Source organism: Mauremys reevesii, linkage group 5 (genome assembly GCF_016161935.1).
Source record: "Mauremys reevesii isolate NIE-2019 linkage group 5, ASM1616193v1, whole genome shotgun sequence".
NCBI classification, from domain to species: Eukaryota; Metazoa; Chordata; order Testudines; family Geoemydidae; genus Mauremys; species Mauremys reevesii.
The window spans coordinates 14488187-14512859 of NC_052627.1; the positions used below are offsets into that span (position 1 = coordinate 14488187).

The 24673-nt window shown below is 42.2% G+C and overlaps 1 protein-coding gene across 1 annotated transcript; it reads left to right on the forward strand.

The window, feature by feature from the left end:
• On the forward strand, positions 1-22944 carry NAAA (N-acylethanolamine acid amidase). Its single transcript, XM_039539229.1, has 10 exons — positions 1-359; positions 775-939; positions 7150-7276; positions 8640-8730; positions 10835-10911; positions 16977-17149; positions 18553-18615; positions 19233-19299; positions 21776-21804; positions 22863-22944. Exons 1-10 carry the CDS (start codon positions 304-306, stop codon positions 22936-22938), a joined length of 924 nt encoding a protein of 307 aa, XP_039395163.1. The 5' UTR covers positions 1-303; the 3' UTR covers positions 22939-22944.
• Positions 22945-24673: the final 1729 nt, after the last annotated feature.

Sequence of the window (24673 nt, forward strand, 5' to 3'; positions counted from 1 at the left end):
TCAGAGGCTTGCTATGTGAAAGGGGTCATCAGGACAAAAGTTTGAGAACCACTGGTCTTGTCCTTGTCAGATTTCCCTGTGCCCGGCTGGTACCGGAGCTGCTGGGCTGCTTCGCGCTTGTCCTGGGGCTCTGCTGGCTGAGCAGCTGCGTTGGTAGCAGGCCTGGGGGCTGTGCAGAGGGGCGCTGGAAGGCCATGTTGCAAGTGGGTGAGGGGATGATGGGCCCAAACTTTGTACACTTGGGAGGAAGGGGGAGTAGCTGGTCCCGGCCCATAGGCTGGGCAAGGGCCGCACAGCCAGTGTATGCTCGGAGTGGTGGTGGATTTTGCCAGCATCAAGCCCCAATACTCAGGCTTTATGTAAGTAGAGTAAATGTCGCCCTAATAAATAGCAATTTTTAAACCCCCAGTACCGCGGTGATGGCTCGTTAGAAATGTATAAAATTAGGAGTTTGAGGGACCTAATGGTAGAGGAAAAAGCATTGCATCCTGTAAACCCTTAAGCACGTGCTTAACTTTACTTCCATGAATCCTGCTGAACGCCGTGGGATTACTCATGTGGATAAATGTCTGTGGATTGAGGCAGCCTAGCACAAGTGTGGCTGCTAATTAATAATTGATAATGGAAAACAACTTTCTGTCTGGTGCTGAGCAGATGGGCAGTGAATCCAATAACTGGTTAACTTGTGAGCTGTAGATACTGGTCATACCACTCTGACTGCTCACACCCATCTTCAAGGGAACAATTAGCTGATATGTTGGGTTTGTCTTTCAGTGATTCTGTACCTAAGTGGGTCCATGCTGCCATTCGGCCGATAGCAGAAGAACTGGAGTCTTTTATCCCTCAACCCTTTGCAGGAGAGATCCTGGGAATGTGCAAAGCACTGGGGATTAGTGCTGGAGATGGAATTCTCATCAATTTGGCCTATGAATTTTCTGCGTAAGTATAAGGAGGAGTGTGTCTCAATGCAAAATGGCTATAAATTATGATTGAAGATAATAAATCTCTGATCTAATATATGAGATGGAATCAAACTGAATTTTGAGTGTATAAATCAATCAAGCAACATTAGTGCACTAATGAGGGGGTGAGATGGTGCAGTGCAGTAATGTATATATTGAAACTAGGGCTGTTGATTAATCGCAGTTAATTCACATGATTAACTCAAAACAATTGCAATGAAAAAAATTTATCGCAATTAATCGCAGTATTAAACAATAGAATACCAACTGAAATTTATTACTTATTTTGGATGTTTTTCTGCATTTTCAAATATATCTATTTCAATTACAACACAATACAAAGTGTACAGTACTCACTTTGTATTATTTTTTATTATAAATATTTGAACTGTAAAAGTGATAAATAGTATTTTTCAATTCACCTTATACAAGTACTGCAGTGCAATCTCTTTATCCTGAAAGTGCAACTTACAAATGTAGGGTTTTTTGTTAACTGCATTCAAAAACAAAACAGTGTAAAACTTTAGAGCCTACAAGTCCACTCAGTCCTACTTCTTGTTCAGCCAGTCGCTAAGAGAAATAAGTTTGTTTACATTTACAGGAGATAATGCTGGCCACTTCTTCATTACAATGTCACCTGAAAGTGAGAACAGGCATTCGCGTGGCACTGTTGTAGCCGGTGTCGCAAGATATTTATGTGCCAGATGTGCTAAAGATTCATAGGCATCTTCGTGCTTCGGCCATCGTTCCAGAGGACATGCTTCCATGCTGATGACGCTTGTTAAAAAAAATAATGAGTTAATTAAATTTGTGACTGAACTCCTTGGGGGAGAATTGTATGTCCCCTGCTCTGTTTTACCCGCATTCTGCCATATATTTCATGTTATAGCTGCCTCAGATGATGACCTAGCACATGTTGTTTGTTTTAAGAACACTTTCACTGCAGATTTGACAAAATGCAAAGAAAATACCAATGTGAAGTTTCTAAAGATAGCTACAGCATTCGACCCAAGATTTAAAAATCTGAAGTGCTTTCCAAAATCTGAGAGGGATGAGGTGTGGAGCATGCTTTCAGAAGTCTTAAAAGAGCAGCAGTCTGATGCAGAAACTACAAAAGCCAAATCACCAAAAAAGATGCCACCAGCAGAAGGCTGATTTTCTGATTCATAATGATGAAAATGAACATGTGTTGGTCTACACTGCTTTGGATGGTTATCAAGCAGAACCCGTCATCTGCATGGACGCATGTCCCCTGGAATGGTGGTTGAAGCATGAAGGGAAATGTGAATGTTCAGTGCATCTGGCATGTAAATATCTTGCGACACTAGCTACAACAGTGCCATGCAAATGTCTGTTCTCACTTTCAGGTGACATTGTAAACAAGAAGCAGGCAGAATTATCTTCTGCAAATGTAAACAAACTTGTTTGTCTGAGTGACTGAACAAGAAGTAGGACTGATTGGACTTGTAGGTTCTAAAGTTTTACCTTGTTTTATTTGTGATGCAGGTTTTTTTTTGTACATAATTCTACATTTGTAAGTTGCACTTTCATGATAAAGAAATTGCACTACACTACTTATATTAAGTGAATGGAAAAATACTATTTTTATTTTTTACAGTGCAAATATTTGTAATAAAAAATAAAGTGAACACTGTACATTTTGTATTCTGTGTTGTAATTGAAATCAATATATTTGAAAATGTAAAAAAGTTCAAAAATATTAAATTGTGTTCCATTATTGTTTAACAGCACGATTAATCACAATTAATTTTTTTAATTGCTTGACGCCCTAATTGAAAGGTCAAAGCAAACTGGCAAGGAGCATCTCTTCAAAAGCTCATTAGATCCTTTACAGTTAAAAAATAAATTGAATTTGTTTAATCATTTAGGCAGTAGGATTTCACTCAAAAAGCAGAAGTAAGGATGATTTGTCTGGGAAAATGAGTTCTGTTTTTGTTTTTTTTGTTTAAGTATCACTTAGCTTCCGAGTGGAAACAAATAGATTTGTGTTTAAAACTGTCATGTTAGCTGTTGTGGTTATAGCCACAACGTAGTTCTTGGCTTTGTCTACAGTGGGAAAATGAGGATAGTTCTCTTTCCTACTGTGGATGAAATTTAATTGGGGGAAAAAGTTAACTTTTGTTTATTTTCAGTCAGTTAGTGCACGAGGAAACAGAAACAGGTTGTTAGAATTCACAGCACTGCAGAGAAATGTTTAATTTAAAAAAAGAAAAGGACACTCAAATTTTTCATCTGGAAAAATTCACTCTCCATGTTTGGTTTTGACCCCTTTTCATCACAGTAGCTGAATGTTGGGCTCCCTCTAGGTGACACCATCTCTTTGCAAGCGTAACTAGCTGATAAAACGCTTACTTAGAGGCCGGATATAACCATGTGCGAAGCACCTGCTGTGAAGTAGTCAGTGCTCTCTGCTGACAATGAAGCCATTAAGAGTTGAGGATTCTCCACATCACACTGGATTGGGCCCTAAAACATATGCGAGGTGGTGATGAAATAGCAACAGAAAGTTAATTTGTTGCTAATTGTTTCTGTGAGTAACAGTAGGGAGAAATCAGTATTGGGGAAATTAGAAAATGCAGAACTGGAATTAATTTGCAAACTAGATACCGTTAGATTAGGCCTGAATAAAGACTGGGAGTGGTTGGGTCATTACAAAACCTAAACTTACCGTATATACTCATTCATAAGCCGAATTTTTTTTAGTAAAAAAGAGAAGCACCAGAGAAGGGGCTCAGCTTATGAATGGGTATAGAGAGGGAGAGGTAGGACACAGCCCCTCCCCCCAACAAAGGGAGCAAGGAGAGGCAGCACAGCCAGAAGGGACGATGTGGGGCCAGAGTCTCTCTGCTTCTGGCCACGCTGCTCTCCCCCCAGCCTCCAAAGCAGCTGCAGCTCCGGGGCTGGCAGGCTGCAGCCGGGCCGCTCGGCCCCGCCCCCCAGAGCACGCTGTGGCTGCGCCGCCCGGTCTGGCCCACCATAGCAGGCTACGGCCATGCTGCCCAGCCTGCCGGAGCAGCTCCAGCCAGGTCAGAGACATCCTCCCCAGATAAGGTGGGAAGGGATGGGATTGGGAGAGTGTGGGGGTCCCTGGCTAAGGGTGGGGTCATGTGGGGGGTGATCACAGGGGTTACTCCCCTGACTCCCAGCTTCTCCTCCTCAAAAAATTTCCCCACTAGTTGCTGTCCCAGCCCATCAGGGAAGCAGCTGGTGCGCCAGGACACTTTGTTTACTTGGATTTACCTCCGTGCCTGTGGACGCTCGAGGTAAACAAACCATCTTGGCCTGCCAGTGGCTTATCCTGATGGCCCGGGAGCCAGAGTTTGCTGACCACTGAATTATAGAGTCGGCTTATGAATGGGTTATAAAAATTTTCCATTTTTACTTATCCATCTTGGGGGGAAGAGGGGTCGGCTTATAAACAAACCGGCTTATGATCGCGTATATACGGTAATTTCCCCAATACTAATTTCTCCCTACTGTTACTCACACCTTCTTGTCAACTGTCTGTAATGAGCCACTCTCTTACCACTTCAAATGTTATTTTTCCTCCCTGGGTATCCTGCTGTTAATTGATTTATCTCATTAGACTGACCTAACACTTGGTAAAGCACCCACATCCTTTCGTGTATTTATACCTGCTCCTGTATTTTTTACTTCATTCATCTGATGAAGTGGGTTCTAGCCCACGAAGCTTATGCCCAGATAAATTTGTTAGTCTCTAAGGTGCCACGAGGACGCCTCCTTTTTTTTTTTACATTCCTTCTAGTTCAGATCAAAGGTCTCCTGAGTGTAATTGGGTGCAGTTCCATTGGAGTCCTTGGAGTTGCACCTGTTTAAGAAAGAGCTGAATATGGCTTTTAGAGTTGTGTATATGCTACTTTGGAGTGTGCTGTGATCTACAAGTGATGATCGAACGTTCAATAATCATCCAAGTGTTACTGCATGACACGGATGCCACTCAGAATGAATCAAATTCTATATTTTTAATAGGAGATTTTTATTTGGTGATGTGTACGTTGTTTCTTAATGTTAATAAAGGCCAGCTAGCTCTGGTTAATTACTTTCTAGCTGAAGAGTTGTCTATTAAGAGTTAAAGACTAATAAGGTATGGTTTGCTATGAGGGAGCATTATTATAGTGAGACTAATTGCTATAATTAAGGTTATATAAAAATTTGCATTTTAAACTCCTGTTTTCCAGTACTCATAACTTCTCTGAACTTTAGCTTTCAAGTAGAGGGAGAGTGGAAAAAATTAGGTTTTCATCAGTATAAAAATGTTCTTGGAGGCTTTTTTTTTTTTTTAAAGTTTAAATGCTACAGCAGCTGATATAAGGAAGCTGAAGTTGAAATTTGGCAATCCCTCTCATTGAAGGAAAGTGTCTTAATGTTCTGATGAAAATTTATTTTGATTTGACCAAGTCTGAAGGTTTGAAAATCACATTCTACATAAGTGCAGTGAGAGTTTAACTAAGAAATGCTAAACTTATAATATGCACTGCTAAAGGTCATGCTACAAATGCTTCAGTGGCAAATTTAGCAATCCAGTAACAGTGAGCTGTGAATGCCTCAATCATTATTGGAGCTGGTTGTGACGTTTTTGACTCTTTTGTCAGACGATGCCAATTCATTAAAACTGAAATTGTTTGTGGGAAGTTGGTTTCAACAGATTACTTGTCTTTCAGAGTTTTTGGGAAAGTTTTGAAATTGTCAAAATGTCTTGTTTTGAAACATTTGAAATAAAAAATTTCCATTTTTCTGGTCAAAATGACTTTTCATTTAGAAATGTAAGTTAATTATAGTTTAAAATATAAAACATTAAAAGGTTGAAATCAAAACAAAGCATTTTGATTGACCTAAACAGATTTTTTTTTTAATTGTCAGTTTGCAAAAACTTTTGAGACTTCAACTTTTTGTCCCAATTTGGGCCCCAAAATGTTTTCAAAATCTTGAAAATTTTCCCAAGACAGGAAAAATATTTCCCACCCAGCGCTATTCACTACGTCTTGTAAGACAAAAAGCTGCACAACTCCTGGGACTTACTTCTGTGGGCGTCATGATGAGTAGGCTAGGGCATTGCAGAGATGTTAAGTTGCACAGTTAAGTACTCAGCTCAGGAGCAGTCGATGTCAAGAGGCTGCATGTGGAATTTGAACTCTCTTTTGTGTACATACATTGTGATACAGTCTTTAATTACATGATTACATCCTGTTTCTTAAATAATGTAATTTTTTTCTACAACCGTATGTACATATAATTTTTTAAATTCTGATACATTTATATAATTTTCATTGTCAATAATTCAATATCTGTTTTTTTATTTTTGCTTTAGAGAGTTGAGAGCCAATGTATAAAGCATGCATTTTAATATCAGGCCCAATCCTGCTATATTAAGGGTAATTTTTTAGGCAAGGATGAAGAGAGAGACCTAGCTAAGTTAATTCTTTTTAACTTGACCTTGGGTTCGTCAAGGTAAATATAAATACATCATGTATTTTATGGGCATAAATTTAGATTTTCCCCAACTTATTTTGTATCCAAAGAAACTGCTGAACTAGTTGATAATTTGCAGCAGGCTGGGGATTGGTACCTTTAAGGTTAATGAAGGAAAGCAGCATGTTAACTGCTTGAAAAGATATTTTTATGGTTGGAGGAAACTGAGATACCTACATACCAAGAGTAGCACCTGACCTTTATAGCTAGGAGTTATAGTGCTGGGTTCTAATTGTGTTTGTCCTATAAATAACTTTCATGGACTCTGTTGGTCTGTCAGACAAAGAGTAGCACATTGTACTTTAGGATATTTTAGATGTGTATCTAAGTCAGTAAAAACAATTGTTTGCCAATATATACAGCGTAGAAATGGTATATAATTAAAGATGGCATTGTAATGCATATGCTGAAAGGGGTGGAGAGAAGGTTGCAAACACAACTTTTACTTTCACATATGAGAGTTTACATTGCTTTGTGGTTTCAACATGTTTTTTTTTTAAACTGTAGCTGTTCAACATTTGTATATGCAATGCCATAAGTGTTAATGGCCCTTTACAGAGAAAATAAAATAAAGATTCAGTCACTGCTGTAAGAAATTTCCTGAAAAATTATTCACTATTGAAAAAATGTCTGTTTTGGGGTTTTTTAAATAGTTCCTCTTCTTTTGTTTTCCAAGGTTCTGTACCAGTATTGTTGCTCAAGATTCCAAGGGAAACATTTACCATGGTCGGAACATGGATTATGGTTTTGGAGATATTTTACGCAAGATTACAATTGACGTGCAGTTTATGCAAAATGGGCAGGTATGGTCTGATGCTGTTTTCTGAGAACGGCACACAGGTCTGCATATATTTAAGCAGCTAGATTTAGTGAATTGAATAACAAATCCACAGAGGAGAGCAAGAAAATGAGTAATAGAATATTTGCTATTTAGAGTGCGTCTCCATCTGTCCAGGTTTATATAACAGAGATTTGTATATCATTGTAGTATTTGAGCACCCCTGCCACTCTCTCTAGGGCTATGGTGTAACTGCATTTGAGTTATTCATATTTGGGCACCAAAATATCAGAGAGAAATTGAAAAACTGGACAGATTTCATACTAAAACAAAATTGACCTGGGGCCAGGAGAGACCTACTTATAAGGAAATATTGAAAGAGCAAAATATGTATTGGGTAGTGAAGGGATGGCACAAGTTTACAAATATTAGAATGGTGAAAACTCCAAGAATGGAGAGGAATTATTTAAGGTGGTACATGGGGGTATAACAAGAGTTTAATGGAAGGAAATTAAGAAAAGGGAACTCAGACTGAGTCTAAGAAACATCTTCTTGATTGTGCGATGTATTTGGCTGGATAATAGTCTCCCAAGGAGACCAAATGCAGAGCACATTTAAAACATGATCAGAATATTTGAACATGTACAATAGAGTTCAGTTTTAGTGAGGAGAGGGATTCAAGAGCCGAACAGGTAATTTTCATCTCTGATTCCTCCCTTTCAGCACTATCTTTTCCTTTTTAAGAATCTTATTGCATGGCTGTCAGTCTGACAACTTCTGCAAACACTGACCAGTCTGTGTGTTTTACTTTGTAATATTTTAAATGATTTATTTGCTGTTGCAATCTCCTCATATCTGTCTGTCTTAGAAATGGAAGCAGCAAAGAATCCTGTGGCACCTTATAGACTAACAGACGTTTTGCAGCATGAGCTTTCATGGGTGAATACCCACTTCTTCGGTATTCACCCACAAAAGCTCATGCTGCAAAACGTCTGTTAATCTATAAGGTGCCACAGGATTCTTTGCTGCTTCTACAGAACCAGACTAACACGGCTACCCCTCTGATACTTAGAAATGGAAGATTCTGCCTCACAGTCCAATACCCTTGAACAACATTTTAATAGCAGTTGGGTTATCCTTAACAATGAAATGCAGTGGAATTTAATCTTCGCTTTTTTTTATCTTTAGTTTCCTTCCCCTTCAATCATGATGCAGATATTTTAATGTCATAATGTTATTGTGTTAACTTTTTCAAATGACATAAGGTGGAATCCAGTTATTTCTTTACTGGAAATCCACAGGTAAAATATAAGATGCTGTTTTGGAACATTGTATTAAAAACATGTCTGTCCCATAAGTATAGAATGCTGTACATATTCTGATTTTAGGTAGCGTATAAAGGTACCACGTTTGTGGGCTATGTGGGCTTATGGACTGGACAGAGTCCACACAAGTTTACAATCTCTGGTGATGAACGAGGTAAGTCAAACTCTCAACCACAGCACTGTCATACCAAAACATTTCAATAGTTTAACTTCTTAGTTGTAAACGATGTAGTAGAACATCATTCTAAAGCACTTTTGTCAAAGCCACGTTGGAGCTATCACCTTATGCCTGACAACTCTCCTACACTGGATGGGACTCATTGCAGTTCAGCTGCTTTTATCCCTGTCCAACCCTTCTCCCTCAAACATGCTGGCCACTGAAGTGGGGTAGAGCACAACTTTCTGGCCTTCTGCATACATAAGCACCCTGGGGCCACCCTGGAGAGGAGAGATGTTTCGATGTCTACACGGCAGCATTTGAACTTCAAACAGCAGAAGCAGGAGATGGGGGAATTCTGGGGAGGCCCATGAGGAGAATTTGTGGCCCTTTGAGGAGACACCATTGAGGAAGGGAGACATGGGGCGGAGAGAGACAGACCATCTTGTGCATGGAGTCAAAAGGCTGGATCCCCTGGCCTGTTCCAGTATGGTAGGGCCCATGCATACAGGGCAATGCAGGGGAAAAGAGAAGAGAGGCAATGGGATCTTCAGTAGGGGGAAAGAAAGGTTGAAGACAGTGGATTAAAGGATAAGGGAAGACTGAGAAGCAGTGGAGACCTACTTGAGGGGTCATTGGCGAGAGAAGGGACAGTGGAAGGGCATTTGGGGGCAATGAAGGCAGAGGTGGCAATGCCCCTTTACATTAGAGGCCATTCTTTCTCCCTTGGGGACCTGAGTTTAGATTGGAGGATTGAGAGGCATGTATAGAATGGTCAGAACTTGGATCCCAGTTTTACAAAGAAGCAAACCAATGTTTAACTTGCGGGGGGGGGGACGCGATGGTGGGGAGGCAAAAGGAGAATTAAGCATTGTAAATATTAGAGATGGGTCTGAGCCCCCGAGTTGAGAGGTAGTTTGATGTGGGTCAAGTTAGGCCTCCCTTGTCCACCAGCAACTGGACTGAGATGGTGATCTCGCGTCATGCACTCTTCTATGCTAAGGATGTATGACCGTGGTCTCTACAAAGAACAGTAGCACCAACAGCAGCATGTGGGGAGCGTGTATTACTGTTGTGCAGAATAACACCTGCCGCTGGCTTGCTTTCTTACCTACCGCTGAACCATTGAGATAAAATTGGGGGAAGGGGTCATGAGACTGGAGGAGGTGATGGCTCTACATTAGCCTAATAGTTATTTAAGTGACGGGAAGGACTCTTCCTGTGGACTTTCTCCTTTTGTGTTTCTGGCCCATGGATAATTTTAACCATGAATGTCAGTTTCTGTTCTGCTTAGTTTTCTTCAGCCAAACAGTTGTCACTACTTTTTTAGCTGGGCTCCAGATTTCTGTCCAGCACTTTTCATTCTTTGTAGAATTACAATACAATAAACGATACAGGGAACATAAAGTAGGAATGTTTCCCCTAGAAGCTGTTAACAGTTTAGGCTAGGCTGGCTGAATTGTGGCCCTGTCCATAATGTGTGTTACAAGACTCTGCCCTCTGTTACACTAACCTCAGCCTTTCTCTTGCCCAGTTTCTGCTATGAAGAAATAATGTTTATAAATGGAAAGTCAGCGAGTCACCAGCTGTAATGGAAAAGGAACTCGGGGACTTTCTGACTGAAATTGCTAGTGCTGGTCTTTCCTGAGAGGTGTTGAGTATTTGTTGTGACAGCGCCCCTTCAAGTCACTTGATATTGAGTCTCCTACAGTGATTTTACTTTTGGGTTTTTGGTGTAGGTAAAGGGGGACAACTAGTCTTTTCTCAAACTCTGTTATAGTGTTGGTCCCTGTCACAGTGGCTGTTGCATTGTAGCTATTTGGTGGGTCAGTCTTCACCCCAGAGTTGCTACAGCTGATGCTGAAGTTGGTAATCAGTGGCTGTCACTTTGATTCCCAATAGCAGCATGGATGGAGAATTTATTGTACTGGACTTAGGTAGTGAAGGAGAGGGAGAGGATTATAGAGATTGAAAACGGAGCTTGAGAGGAGAGGTGAAGGATGGTAAGATGGGGAGAGAGGATGAAGATGCACAGTATAGATATTGGTTGGCAGCAGGAATTGCCTGCATGTGTAATAGCACTTTCCCTTTCTTTTTGCAGCTAAGGGAGGATGGTGGGAGAATGCAATAGCTGCTTTCTTGAGTCGAAACGTCCCAGTCAGCTGGCTTATCAGGGATGTAAGTATGCAAAGTATTTCATCTTCTTTATCTTAGTCACAAGCTGCTTGAAGATACAAACTATAATAACAACTGTTTTTCCATTTTTCATTTGCGTTGAAAATTACATAGATACACTGGCAAGTATATGACCTGTATAGGAGCATATTGTATTGGCTTAGAGTTTTTGAGCTATAAACTGTCCTAGGGCAGGAAATAGAGGCCCTTCCAGTACTGCAGGGGCTTCTTGCCAGGTAGCTTGAATTTATCACTCAATAACATTTACGTTTCTGTGAAAAGATGACTGTCCCACAGAACAGGAAGTATTTTAAGGGACCAGGTGGATACAAAATAGTGTAAATGCATAATAGCTGCACTGATAGATAGACCTACAGGTGGGTATGTGATAGGGAAGGTATTTTACACTACTTGCACGTATAGTTGCATATATAGGCTATTACTTCAGAAAGTATTCAGCTTCACAGTGAGAATTACACAGGCACTTAAACCTCTGGCTAAGTTTGTGGTTTAATGGAGTCACACGTATGTGATGTGCTGGGTAGTTGGGAAAATAAAACTGCGCTGGTTCTCCGTGTCATGAATTATAACAAACAAGACGCTTTGGTTTCCAAGTAAAATAAACAGTATGTTCCACTGCAGAGCAGGTTTGCAGTGTCTGAAAGCAGCGCCGTAGTTGGCAGTTTTGATAAGTCTGTCTACTCTGCAGTCAGAGGTGTGACTGCAGCACATGTAGACACAGCTGAGCTGGCTTTGATCTAGCTAGATCAGGTAACAAAAGCTGTGAAGCCACAGTGGCATAGGCTGTACAAGCTCTTTTGGGTCCTTGAATATTACTCAAGCAGGTAGCCTGTGCTTCCATGTCTTCACTGATACTGAGTTAGCTAGATGAGCGCTAGTTTGAATCTTCCTGAGAAGATTCAACTCCCATCTCAAACTCAGAAGAACATGAATGAACGCTTCTGCAGAAGCTTGTTAGTTGTTGAAGGGAGTCAGTTTAAAATAACCACCTGCTTATCCACTGTTTTGCCTTCAGCAATATGTATGTACTGAAACAATTAGTGTAACAGTTTTATTGTAAAGCAAAATGCCTTTTGCCAGAACATCTCAAAATGAAGACATTTGAAAAATAATACATACCCTGTTGAGGCATCAAAGTCGCATTGTGGGATCTTATATTTGATTAATTTGGTGAAACTCCAAAGGGGAGAGATTAAATTGTCAAGGAGGGAGTCGTTACGTGTAACACTGGATGTTTGTTGAAAGACTGTGAGTATACTAGGCTTCCTGAATTGCAGAGTTCCCCCTATAGCTGATTATTGAACTCTCAATAGTAATAATTTTTTGAAATGTCGGATACATCTTGTCCAAAAGCTAAAGAAAATGAACTGTTTGTAACCGAACTCCATCTTGCCATGTTATGTGGAATGAAGGTAGGAATGTACAGAGGGCTGCATAGGAAGTATGTGCACGAAGCTCTAAGCAATTATTAGGATTTCAGTGCACAGCTCCAGGGCTAGCTAAGGGAACCAAACAAGTGACTTTGAACGAGGTGATGAGAGGAGAACACTTACACATTGTTACACAAAAATCCAACCTCCTGCTTCTTTCCTGTATGGCTCTCGTTCACGCACCTGATACTAGTTCAGCACATCTGAAATGAATTTGCAGATGCTGTCTAGAAAATGGTCGTGAACTTTGTACCATACACACAGTATGTTTCTTGCATAACTTCAATGGAATAACAAGCAAACGTTGAGACTGCTGTATATGAGAAAAAAACAAACCTTTGATTACTAGGAGCCAGACATTGCTAAACATTTAATTTCTTCATGTACCTTGTTTGTTATTCAGTAACTCTTCACTTAATGTTCCTGAAAAATGCTACTTTAAGCGAAACGATGTTAAGCGAATCCAATTTCCCCATAAGAATTAATGTAAATGTGGGGGTTAGGTTCCAGGGAAATTTTTTTCACCAGACAAAAGACTATATTATATGTGCGCGCGCGCACACACACGCGCACGCACACACACACACACACACACACACACACACACACACACACACACACACACACACACACACACACACACACACACACACACACACACAGACAGTTTTTAACAAACAATTTAATACTGGTACACAGCGATGATGATTGTGAAGCTTGGTTGAGGTGGTGAAATCAGAGGGTGGGATATTTGCCAGGGGATGCCTTACTGCTAAATGATGAACTAGCACTTGGCTGAGCCCTCAAGGGTTAACATGTTGTTAATGTAGCCTCACACGCTACAAGGCAGCCCGAATGGAGGGAGGGGAGATAACATGGTGGAGAGAGAAAGACACACATGCTGTATGTGTGTGTGAGAGAGCCGTGCATTGCCCCTTTAAGTATTCCGACCGCACTCTTAAGTACATTGGCCTTCTAAGTAGATCAGCAAGTTGAGACAGCAGCTGCTGCCAGCAAACTCCCTCCATCCTGAGCCTTGTGCCCCCCACCATGGAAATGGGGTAAAGGAACAGGGAGGGGAACACCCTGATATTAGCCCCTCCCTAGCCCCCCCCCCGCACAGCAAGCAGGAGGCTTCTGGGAGCAGCTCCAAGGCAGAGGGCAGGAGCAGCACATGGCTGGGGGGAGGGACAGCTGAACTGCCGGCAACTGATAGCCTGCTGGGCGGCTGCAGCACAGGGAACTTAGGGGGGCTGACAGGGGAGCTGCCGGTCTGCCCTGGTTCCAAGCCCCCACCAGCTAGCTGCAACAGGCTGCTCTTCCTGCAAGCAGTGGACAAAGCAGGCAGCTGCCAAACGAGGTTAGAAGGGAGCATTGCGCAACTGTAAACGAGCATGTTCCCTATTTGATCAGCAACGAAACAACATTAACTGGGACGACTTTAAGTGAGGAGTTACTGTACAAGATACCTGCTGTCTTTTTTTTTATTTATTTCACAAGCCCTATTTGCTTTTAATTCCTATGCTTTGTTAATTTGTTAGGGTCAGTTTTTAAGGGAGTATTTCCTGCAGCCCTAATCTTGCAAACACTTTGGCACGTGCATCGTTTTACACATGTGAGGAACTCCATTGACATCAATGGGACTAGTCATTTGTGTGAAGTAACATGTATAAGTTTGCAGGCGCAAGGCCTAAAATAACTTATTTGCATTTTTATTTCCCCACTGTCACCAATATTCACATAAACCAAAGTTAAAACCAAGGCCTGGAGAAACCTTTTATCTTTCATCCCATAATTTAGGGCTCAGTCCTACGAAGTGCTTCCTTGGAAATTGACAGCATTGCTCACCAGGTAGACAGGAAGCCCGCGAAACTTTTGAAATTCATTTCCTGCCCGACAGCGTGGAGAGCTAATTTCCTATGACTGACTAAAGGCCACAGCAGGAGGACTCCGTGTGCAGAGAGTGAAAGTTAAGGAGCTCAGACAAGCCTACGCAGCCAGGATTTTTTATATCCCCCTGACGAAACCTGCTCCCCAGCCTCCAAGCAACACTATTGCAGAGAAGAGACCGCCTGGGCTTGAGAGAGAGTGTACCTTTGCAAATAGCAACACAGTTTTTTTTAAAGCCTTTTTAATGATTGATTTGCCCTGAGAGTATAGTTAGAAAAAAAAGTTTAACATGTCGGGGGATTGAGGAAATCCTCCAGGACATCTCGGATGAACGCTCCTGTAGGGTACTCCAGAGCCTTTGCAGAAGGTTTCTGGGCAAGGCATCCTTGTTCTGCCCACCGTGGTAGATCCCAGCAAAGGATATCGTTCAGGATAATAACCTTAAAAAAAAAGGAATTTTAAAAAGGGGGTGGCCATTTTTCTACTGGGTTCGTGAATGCAGCAGCTTAAAAACACTTAGCGTAGTGGTATTAGCCGGGGAGGGAGGGGTAAATCACTGAGACAGTGGCTTACCATGGCCAAGCTGCAAGCTGAATCCTGGACCTGTGACCTGTGTCTGTGAGATCTGTAACCCCAGAGAGCAAGCAGTCACTATTAAAAAAAAAAACCTTGTAGAAAAATCACATGCTATGTAATAGGTGTGAATAGCTTTTCACTGTGAAAGAGTATAACCATTGTTCCCAAGGCTAGGAGGAGCAAAGAGAAAAGAGAGGAGAAGAGATGTGAAAGATGAGATGATGATGATAGTTATGATTAGATTCAATCTGAAGGAGTGGAGGGAGTGAGTTTCAGGACAGGAGAGCAAATTACAGAGATGAGGTGAGCGGGAGGACAGGAGGGGGGAAGAGATGAGGAGGCAGGCGGCAGAAAGGCGGCAGGAAAATCAGCGGTGGCGGAAGGAAGAGCGGTGGCGGGGATGCAACTCTGGGGCTGCTGCGTGATCAAACTGACATGCTCCAGCGCCTGTGGGAGCTTCAGGACGGGCAGCAGGATCACAGAGTACCCCACAGACAGCCCACCAGAAGGATCAGAACTCTTTTTTTTTTTTTTTTTTTGGCTCCTCCCTCTCCCCCCTCCTCCCCACACACTTACTTCTCTCCCTCTTTTTATAATGAAAAACACTGATGATGCCCGAAGCTTTTTTTTCTTTGAGCTTCTCCTCTGCGTGCCTGGTGGTCTCTTCTCCCTCTCCCTGGTGTCTGTGCTGCCAGCGGCCAGGTGGTTTTGCCTCAGCCTCCCCCCCACCGCCATAAAGGTCCCCTTACTCTCACAGAGAGATTGGAGAATACAGCAAGCAGCAATAACATAGGGGACATTGGTATGAGCATCATGGCCATGGCATCAGGGGGGGGCCCCCCCCCCAGAGGAAGCAGACATCATTTCCATCCCTGTATTTTTTTTCTCTGGGGAAGTAGTCCTTTGCCTGCAGCCTTAAAAAACAGAGTAGTGCTTCTGAATACGCGAGCATCAACCCTCCCTGGCCATCCCACGTGGATGTTACAGTTAGGGAATCCCATTGCAGCAAAGCCACTATGGCCTGCACGCACGCCAGAGTCAGTCACCTTCGTAGCAGCAGCTTAGTGATTGGCACACAGCAGCCCCCACAGTAGATTTTCCTCCAAATCCAATTGAATCCGACTGACCGGTGGCTGTCTGTGCTGCCACACAGCAGGCTATCGCCACTTCTCTCTCTACTGGTGAGGCTCTCATCTCTGGTATTATGGGCGTTCAGGGCAGGGGCAAGCAAGTCACAAAGTCTGCACACACATGCGGTCCCCCCAGTCAGTGCTTGTTTCCGGGCCCAAAATCGGCGTTCAATGGCATATACCACGAGTGCGCGCGAGGTTTAAAACATCCCACGATTGCGGTATGGCGGTGCTGCTGTCAGGGAGGGGAGGGGAGGGGTGAGCTGTACCCAGGTTTTACAAAACGGTTTTATGCAAATTCGAATGTTTGGACCGTGAAACTAGCGTACTCAATTCCTAGTCATTGTCCATTCCTGGTTCTTATGACGAATGGTTCAAGTCGGGTTGGACAGCTATTTTAATGGAATTTTTTAAAATGTCACTTATTAGCTATGGGAAAAATGTGTGTTCACCAAACCTGGACCTACCAGACAATGATGTGTTTGGGCTGGGATATTCAAAGTAGCCTAAGGGAGTTAACTACCCAAGTCCCATTGGAAGTCAGCTGGGAGCAGGGGCCTGATTTCCTTAGGCTCTTTTAAAAATCCCAGTCTTGGGGTGGTTTTTCTTTTTTTTTTTTTTTGGTTTCCTCATTCTTCCTAATGGGCCTGATGAGTTAAGAGGAACGACTCTTGGCATTAACTGCTCACTTGTGTGAGGATGGAGTTTACAATTTGGCTATATATGGCCCCATCCTGCAAACATTTAGATGTCTGCTTAAGTTCAAGCACATTGACTAGTCCTCTTGGCTTCAGTGGGCCTGCTTAAAGTGTGTACATTGATGGCAAGATCAGGGCCTAAGTGAGAAACCATTCCCATACTACACAGATACCTACTCTACTGGTCACTAAGCCAAACATTGACCTTTCCATAAAATGCAGCCTTCGCTGGAGCCGAGAGCCCTCCCGTCTCTGAGCTGTCTTGATGCAGTGCTCGGCAGGCTGTGCAGTATTGATTCCCGGTGATTTTGGTTTTGCATTAGACCCTGAGCAAGGCTGCAGACTTTCAAGCTGCCGTTCTCAAACTGGCTGCGACCCCGATCATTGCGGACGTTTACTACATCGTCGCAGGGACATCGCCCAAAGAGGGCGTGGTCATCACAAGGAATAGAAGGGGGCCGGCAGACATCTGGCCTCTTGAGCCCACAGCCGGAGCGTAAGTGGCCACAAGTGTTGCTTTGTTTCACCTTTGTGAGCTGCTGGGAAGAGTGTTCAATAGACCCGAGACCTGGTGGGAGGGCAGCATCTTGTGCGCCTGCAGTGTCGACTATGGCTGAGCCAGGAGACTCTTTCACTGATGTCTTTGAATGCAGCTCCATCCAGCCCTCCTCAGCCAAGGAAGCCACTTCCAGACAGGGCAGGGCCAGTCCTCTGAGAACAGGGGGGAGAAAAGGGACGTGTGGATTGATTTTTCTTTACTGAGGACAATAAACAAAATTGAGATTATATAAGCCTGTGACAAGAAGTACAGTTCAGTTACTGGTACAGATATAAATGCTATCCAATTGCTGAGCTGCTTCACTGACAATAATATGCTAGTCTACATGTACGTAGGATATTCAGGGTTGTTTCGAATTCATGTGTGTCGCTGATGTACAGGTCAATTTACAAGTAACGTGCTGTTTTTCTGACTGTTAGAGCTGGTCTACACTAGGAGAGGGGATCAATCTAAGATACGGAACTTCAGCTACGTGAATAGCGTAGCTGAAGTCGAAGTACCTTAGATCGAATTACTTACCGTCCTCACGGCGCGGGATCAGCATCCGCGGTTCCCCATGTTGACTCCGCTACCGCCATTTGCGTTGGTGGAGTTCCGGAGTCGATCGATTGCTACCTGCCGATACGGCCGGTAGTGAAGACGTACCCTTAGCCTTGCACACTCACTGTGGGATTTGAAAGTTACGCTGGATTCTTTCCTCCTTTTTGCATCATCGCTGGTAATGAAAGATTTGCACGCTAAATTGGGCCATCTGTGACATATCTGCAACCCCGCTAGTTTCAGTGAGGGGTGTATTGGGTAAATAATTTGTCGTTCTAACTACAATTTAGCAACAATTCAGTTGATGCACAAGAAGAATCCAACTAATTCACTGTTAGTCAAGTTGGCTTTGCAGGGCTAACAGAAGTAAAAAGCATTTTTAAAAACCTTATTTTTTTCACTGAAGTAAAACAAACAAACATGCCAAAAAACTTAAGGTTCTTTGGGAGCAGAGCCAATGAATGAGAGAGGTCTGTTGTTATATAGTTTCTTCTCAGACCAGATTCCATTTTAAGGGCCTGATTCTGCTTCACTTGAAGTCAATGGCAGTTTTGCCTTTGGAAAAACTCTCATTACTGTCAATCTCCTTAACAGTCTATGTATGGGAACGCTCAGTACAACCGGGAGCTTGCCTTTTACTGTGCCATTGGGCTTCTTATTGACAGGGGAATTGACAGACTTGTGGGGGAACCTTTTTGTTCTTTTTAAATAGAGACATAATGACTCATGTCTGTTTTTATTAGCCACATGTGCAACTGGGTGAAATTACACTTGCTGTTTTGGTTTGTTTTGTGGTGTAGGTGGTTCCGTGTAGAGACAAACTATGACCACTGGACAACCCCTCCTCCATTTGATGATCGAAGGTGAGTTTGAGTTGGATTGTGACCTCGGATGCTGTTTTCGTATATAAGAGGTGACACAGACTTTTGGGTGCTCCCCTGGGCAGCTTCGTGTGCTGAGCAGGCAGCCGCTTCAGCTCCTGCAGCATCATTCGGAAGAAACTAGACCAGGTAAGGAGTGATACTGACTGGTTCCAGTGCTCTTTGGCTGGGAGCACAGTGGTTACAAGGTGACGGCTCTCTAATGTGAGGCAGAAGAAAATTGTGGGAAGGGAAAGATGCTTGGGGTTGATGTCCCAGTAGAAAACAGAATTTAACCCTAGTCACAGTATCCAGGCACTGTTTGGAGGCACTGTTAAATGCTTCAGCAACATTTTTAGTTGATTGACTGTTTGATGCAAGGGCGCAAAATATGTTGGCAGATTGGCTGCAGTTCTGTAGCTATGTCCTTTAATGGTAATGCCTCTCATTCAATTTTATGGGGGACTGGATTCAGCTCATACCATCTTTTAGAGTAATTGAGACCCAGGTAGATGTTTTGACATGAATTGATTTTAGTGGCAAACATTTCTCATTCAGGCTGCATAATGTTTTATATGATGATTATTTTTCTTGAATGACATTGCATCATTTCCTTGCAGAACTGCAGCCATTAAAGCTCTCAATGCCACTGGATGGGAGAATATTAATTTTGAGACCCTCTTTCAGGTATTTCTTTTAAATTTTGCATCATGATGTCTAGATGTTGACTTAAAATTCTGCTGTTTGGAGAGATGGTTAGAGCAGCGATTGAGGAATGTGATTGTTTTTAGTGAGGATTTGGAAAACTACATAGGCAGTGCATGGTGAAGGACATACAGCAAAGGGCTAATTTTTGCTCATTTGTGTGGTTGTTGTCATCCAGGGTCACTGGAACTGTGCTCTAGTGATGGAGAACTGAGCCAGGCTGATTCAATTTGTGACCATGGGCAAGTTACTTAAGCCCAAATTTTCCAGTGTCTGTTAATTGTGGGTGACTCAGTTTTGGAGCACCCAAGTTGAGAATCCTGGAGTGTAATTTTCAGCCCCCATTGGCTCCAGCTGACAGTGTGGGCGCTCAGCTTCTCTGAAAATTAGGCTGCAATGGTCTCAAACTGAGCATCCGGAATTAATTGGGCACTTCTGAAAATTTGATCCTTACCCTCTCTGTGTCTCTGTATTCCGGCCGATAAAACATGGCTGGTAATACGTATTTCACAAAGAGCGTTAGTTCACGAGGTTGTTCAAGTGCTTTGAGATCCTCAGACAAAACATGCTGTAGAAGTGTAAATTATTATTGCGGTTTTAAGGCTGAATTTGAAGATCTGTATTAAGACTATTTATATGTTGTGCTAGTGCCAGTGAAGGATCAGGGCCCAATTGTGCTAGGCACTGTACATACAAGAAGACAGACTCTGCCCCAAAGAGTTTATATCTCCAGTTATTCAAAGTCTGTCTCAGAAATACTTTGCATACCAGCTTAATTTATTTTGTTGTAATTTAATGTAAATCTATTCAGATTATTTTTCATCTGAGACGGGGCAGCTTTGATTCCTGTGGGGTTTTTAGGCCGTAATTCAGATATGGTAGACTTTCAGAAGCATATAACGGAGTTTAAAAGCACAAGTCCCACTGATTTCTACCCATTATATTTAATAACTGTGGTGGTTTCAATCAGGTTTTTTTTTGCAATGCTTCAGAAGTCACAGAGGAGGAGAGAAGAATTTTAATTATTTTGTAATTATTAAATTATCATGGGCTTTGGCAATGACCTCTTTGGTGGAAAAATATGGCAACAACACAAAACTTAGTTTCATACAGAAACTAAAAGTTTTAATGGAGGAGTGAAAATTGGAACTCCCCAGATGTTTGGATAATGGAATATATTACGAAAAATGAGTATAAGTCAATAGAAAAAACAGTATTGGAATTTTTAATTTTTTTTTTAGTTTTTTGGTCATGGGGACCGTTGGCAAAGTACTGGGGGGTTTTTTGAGTGATGGGCTCTGGATTTGGAGCTGGAATGAAATGCTTCTGTGGTGTTCAGAGTCAGAATTTTGGTTCAGCCCTTCTAAAAGAATATGACAATGTATGATGCCACATTCTCAAGTGACATGTCGTCTCCAAACTCAGATCATTCGTCCTTTCAAAATTCTACCTAGCACAGCCATAGAGGCCACCAGATTAACCATGTACAACCTCTGCAGGAGGAATGACATTGCAGCAGGCTCAGACTCAAAAGGTGCCAGAGCCTGTTTTCATGCCACAGTACTCCCAGTTTCCACTGAGTGACATTACATGCTTCTAAAATGCTTGCGTTGTTTGGGTGGAGAGATTTTTACAGGCAAAGCTGAGCAAGGGGTGATTCCAATAATTGGGTTAGGTCAGGGGTTCTCAAACTGGGGGTTGGGAGGTTACTACATGCGGGGGTCGCAAGCTGTCAGCCTCCACCCCAAACCCCGCTTTGCCTCCAGCATTTATAATGGGGTTAAATATATAAAAAAGTGTTTTTAATTTATAAGGTGGGGTCACACTCAGAGGCTTGCTATGTGAAAGGGGTCACCAGGACAGAAGTTTGAGAACTACTGGCTTAGGCCATTTAACATATGGGGCTTGATCCCAAGCCCATAGAAGTTAGCTAAAAAACTCCCAATCATTTAAAGCCCATCGGGCTTTTGATCAGGCCTATAACACAGAGTAAAATCCTGCACTATTGTGGGCGTGGACTAAAGGACCCAGGTCTAGAAAGGTGCCTCATTCCCTTTAGGAAGCTATGAACTATTACTTTTAAACGAGGAGCATGTGTAACATAGCTGTGTTCTGACCTGCTCAGACAGGAGCATGTGAGGGACGCAAGTTGACTGTATCACCAGCATTATTAGATGATTTATTTTATACAAGCACATGTATAAATACTACAGACGCTGAGGGGGTAGAATGTAGAGAGAAGGTTGATATCTGCCTCTTAAATGCAGGAACTTGACAAACTTTGGGCATTCTCAAAGCTTTTTTGTTTCAAAATGTTCAGTAAAGTGCTCTGATTTTTAAAAATGGATAGGGTAACCTTTGATCTTGCATTATCCATCTTAAATAATTGTATCCCACTGTTTCTAAAAAGCCTTTAACACTTCTTTTAATCTGACACAATTTAATTTTTTTTTAATAGGTATTATCAGTGAGGCTGGTCTTAAACAAGTAAGTATCATGTTTAGAAACATATATCAGTGCCCACTGCCACTCCAGGGCAGTTTATATTTAATATTGATTTCGATTGTCAGATGATTTTCCTTTAAATACGCAAAATATCTAATGATTTTCCCCAGCCCTAAACACTGCTCCTGTGCACGATGCTTTTCAGTGTCTGCCCTCGCTTGGGTTTGTTTCTTTGTCGGTCACTCGCTGTCCAGTGAAAGAATCGTATTTCATAAGGCTCAGTCCTCCTGTGCGTGGAGTCTAAACTTCATAGTGATACACAACAATGAAGCAGATTGATATTCAGACCAACTGCTCTTCTGCTGAGTGGTGCATCTTGCTCCTGATATGTTGAGCGTTCATTTTCCACTTAGTTTTTGTTGTAACTCTTGCCTTTGTTAATCTGTGTTAGTAAATATGCTTTGCTTTGAAGAGGAAAAAATAATACATGCATAACATAGCTACTGAGTATAGTTTTACAAGCTACTGCATGCCTAACCAGCACTGAGTTCTTTCACTTGCTCCATAATGGCTCTGTATTTTACAAAAATGTATATCTTCCCCTTCTTCCCGTTGTCCTGTTTTACCTTTAAATGTAGCTCAGTATTTCCACAGCTTCCCTCACTCACGCTAAGAGCTCTGGAATTGGTTCCTCGGGATCAGCAATAAGGATTTAATCACCTATATATTGTGTTTATACTCTTTCTCACAATTCGAATTCTGTCACTGTAGCAATTGAGATCAATAATATTAATATTCTAGTAAACTGATAGAATAGATGCAGAATCACAATTTAGGGCATATTTTCTGCTGGGTAAAATTCCCTTGATGTCTATAGAGCTGTGCCAGTTTTCACCAGGAGAGAATTTGGCTGTCAGCATTACCAAACTCTTCCAGATAGTTCAACACTCTGTGCCTTTCTATTGTTTTGATTCTGACATGTAGAATGTTTCTTTCTACTAAGATTGATTCTGTTGCTTTGCTGTTGTTACCTGTATCTTCCTGGATTTGGGATGGTATTTTAAGCATACAGTACATCTTTTTTCCCCCTTTCCCCCCAGTTACACAATATATACCACAGTAATGAGTGCTGCAGCCCCAGACAAGTACATGACACGGATCAGAACCTTGGAGTGAACATGTGTAAGTAACATATTGATGCTGAGAGCAGTTTTCATTGAGTATGAACTCTCAGTGGTACCTGTGGATGGGATTTCCTGTCCTGTTGAGGTGAGGGAACTTTGTGGGAACCTAGGGTATGTCTAAAGAACGAAATTAATTCGAAGTTATTTTATTTGAATTTCCTGAATCGAGTTTTTCATAAGAGCCCAACTCCCACTGAAGTTCAACGGCCTGCTCTTTCAGTCCTGGGTCGGGCCTAAAAATCACACTTAATTTTATGAAGCTTTTAATGATGCAGTTTAAATGTCCAGCAGGGGCTAGAGGTGCAGTCCTATAAAACAGTGGTTTTCAAACTTTTTTTCTGGCGACCCAATTGAAGAAAATTGTTGATGCCTGTGACCCAACAAACCTGTGGATGAGGGGTTTGGGGTGTGGGAGAGGGGCTCAGGGCTGTGGCAGGAGGTTGAGGTGTGACTGCTGCTGCTGCATTCCCATTCCTGGAAGAGAGGAGAATTCCTTCAGGGCTATATTCTGATCCCATTGACTTCAGTGGGAGTTTGGCTGTTGACTTTAGCTGGACATGGATTTGACCCTAGGGTTAGCAGTGGTCATGTTGAGCTTTTGAGATAGCAGGGTTTATTTTTTTTCTGCTGGAGAATTTAAAGTGTTTGCTTTATTTCTCTGCTCGGTGCAGATCCATGCTCATTTCTTCTTACTCTCTCTCTTTTAACAGACAAAAGGGGGGAAAGCTGAAGCTTTCCAAGTTCAGCATCACTTTTAAACTAAATTAATGCACTGTAGTGGTTTTGTACAAAACAATTCCATGAAGATTTCAGGTAAAGCTGACTTGCAAGATTCTGATTTTGTTCGTGTTCTGGAATGAAGATGTGATGTTGCACTCCATATGCTTTATGAAAATATGCTTGTGAATGTGAATATGATGCAACTGAAATATGCTTTATGCAAAAGGTCTCTTGTAAGGTATCATTACAAAACTTATAATCGGAATGTGTTCATCTTATTTGTATGTATGTATCATTCTTGTATCTGAAGCTAGAAATATGAAGTATAACTCTGAGGTCCTATTGTAACTATGGAAAGTGTGGGCCATTAATGGTGGCTTAGAATCTTGATGGCTCCCATTGACTAGGACAATTGGTTGTGAATGGGTTTATTTACCTGCAAGCCTTCCTGTGAATGTGTGGGCCAGTCCGTGGGTAATGAAGAATGAGGTCTCACAGGACATGTGATCATGTCACATGATACTGGAATCCATCTTAAATCTCGTACTTTTCCATTTAGAAGGAGGGGTGAGGACCCAGAGGGACAAAAGATTCCCGCTTGGTGCCAAAGCTATAAAAGGGGGTGGAACAGAACAAAGGGGGCTGTGAGTCATGACAACACCCCTGCTTTTCACCTACGATGTCTCCCCTAGGACCGTCCTTGTTAGTTCCAGCAAAGGATTGGGCCCAGACTAGGAAGGATTCTAGTCTGTGAAACTATCAGAGGGGTAGCCATGTTAGTCTGGATCTGTAAACCTCTCCAACGCATCATCAGTGATGTACAACCCATACTGGACAACAATCCCTCGCTTTCACAGGCCTTGGGAGGAAGGCCAGTCCTCGCCCACAGACAACTCGCCAACCTTAAGCATATTCTCACCAGCAACCACACACCACACCATAGTAACTCTAGCTCAGGAATGAATCCATGCAACAAACTTCGATGCCAACTCTGCCCATATAGCTAC

Coding starts and splice junctions, on each gene's coding strand:
- NAAA (XM_039539229.1), top strand. CDS start 304: ATGCTCGGAGTGGTGGTGGATTTTGCCAGCATCAAGCCCCAATACTCA. Junction 7,277..8,639: donor AGTTTATGCAAAATGGGCAG/GTATGGTCTGAT, acceptor TTCTGATTTTAG/GTAGCGTATAAAGGTACCAC. Junction 8,731..10,834: donor AATCTCTGGTGATGAACGAG/GTAAGTCAAACT, acceptor TTCTTTTTGCAG/CTAAGGGAGGATGGTGGGAG.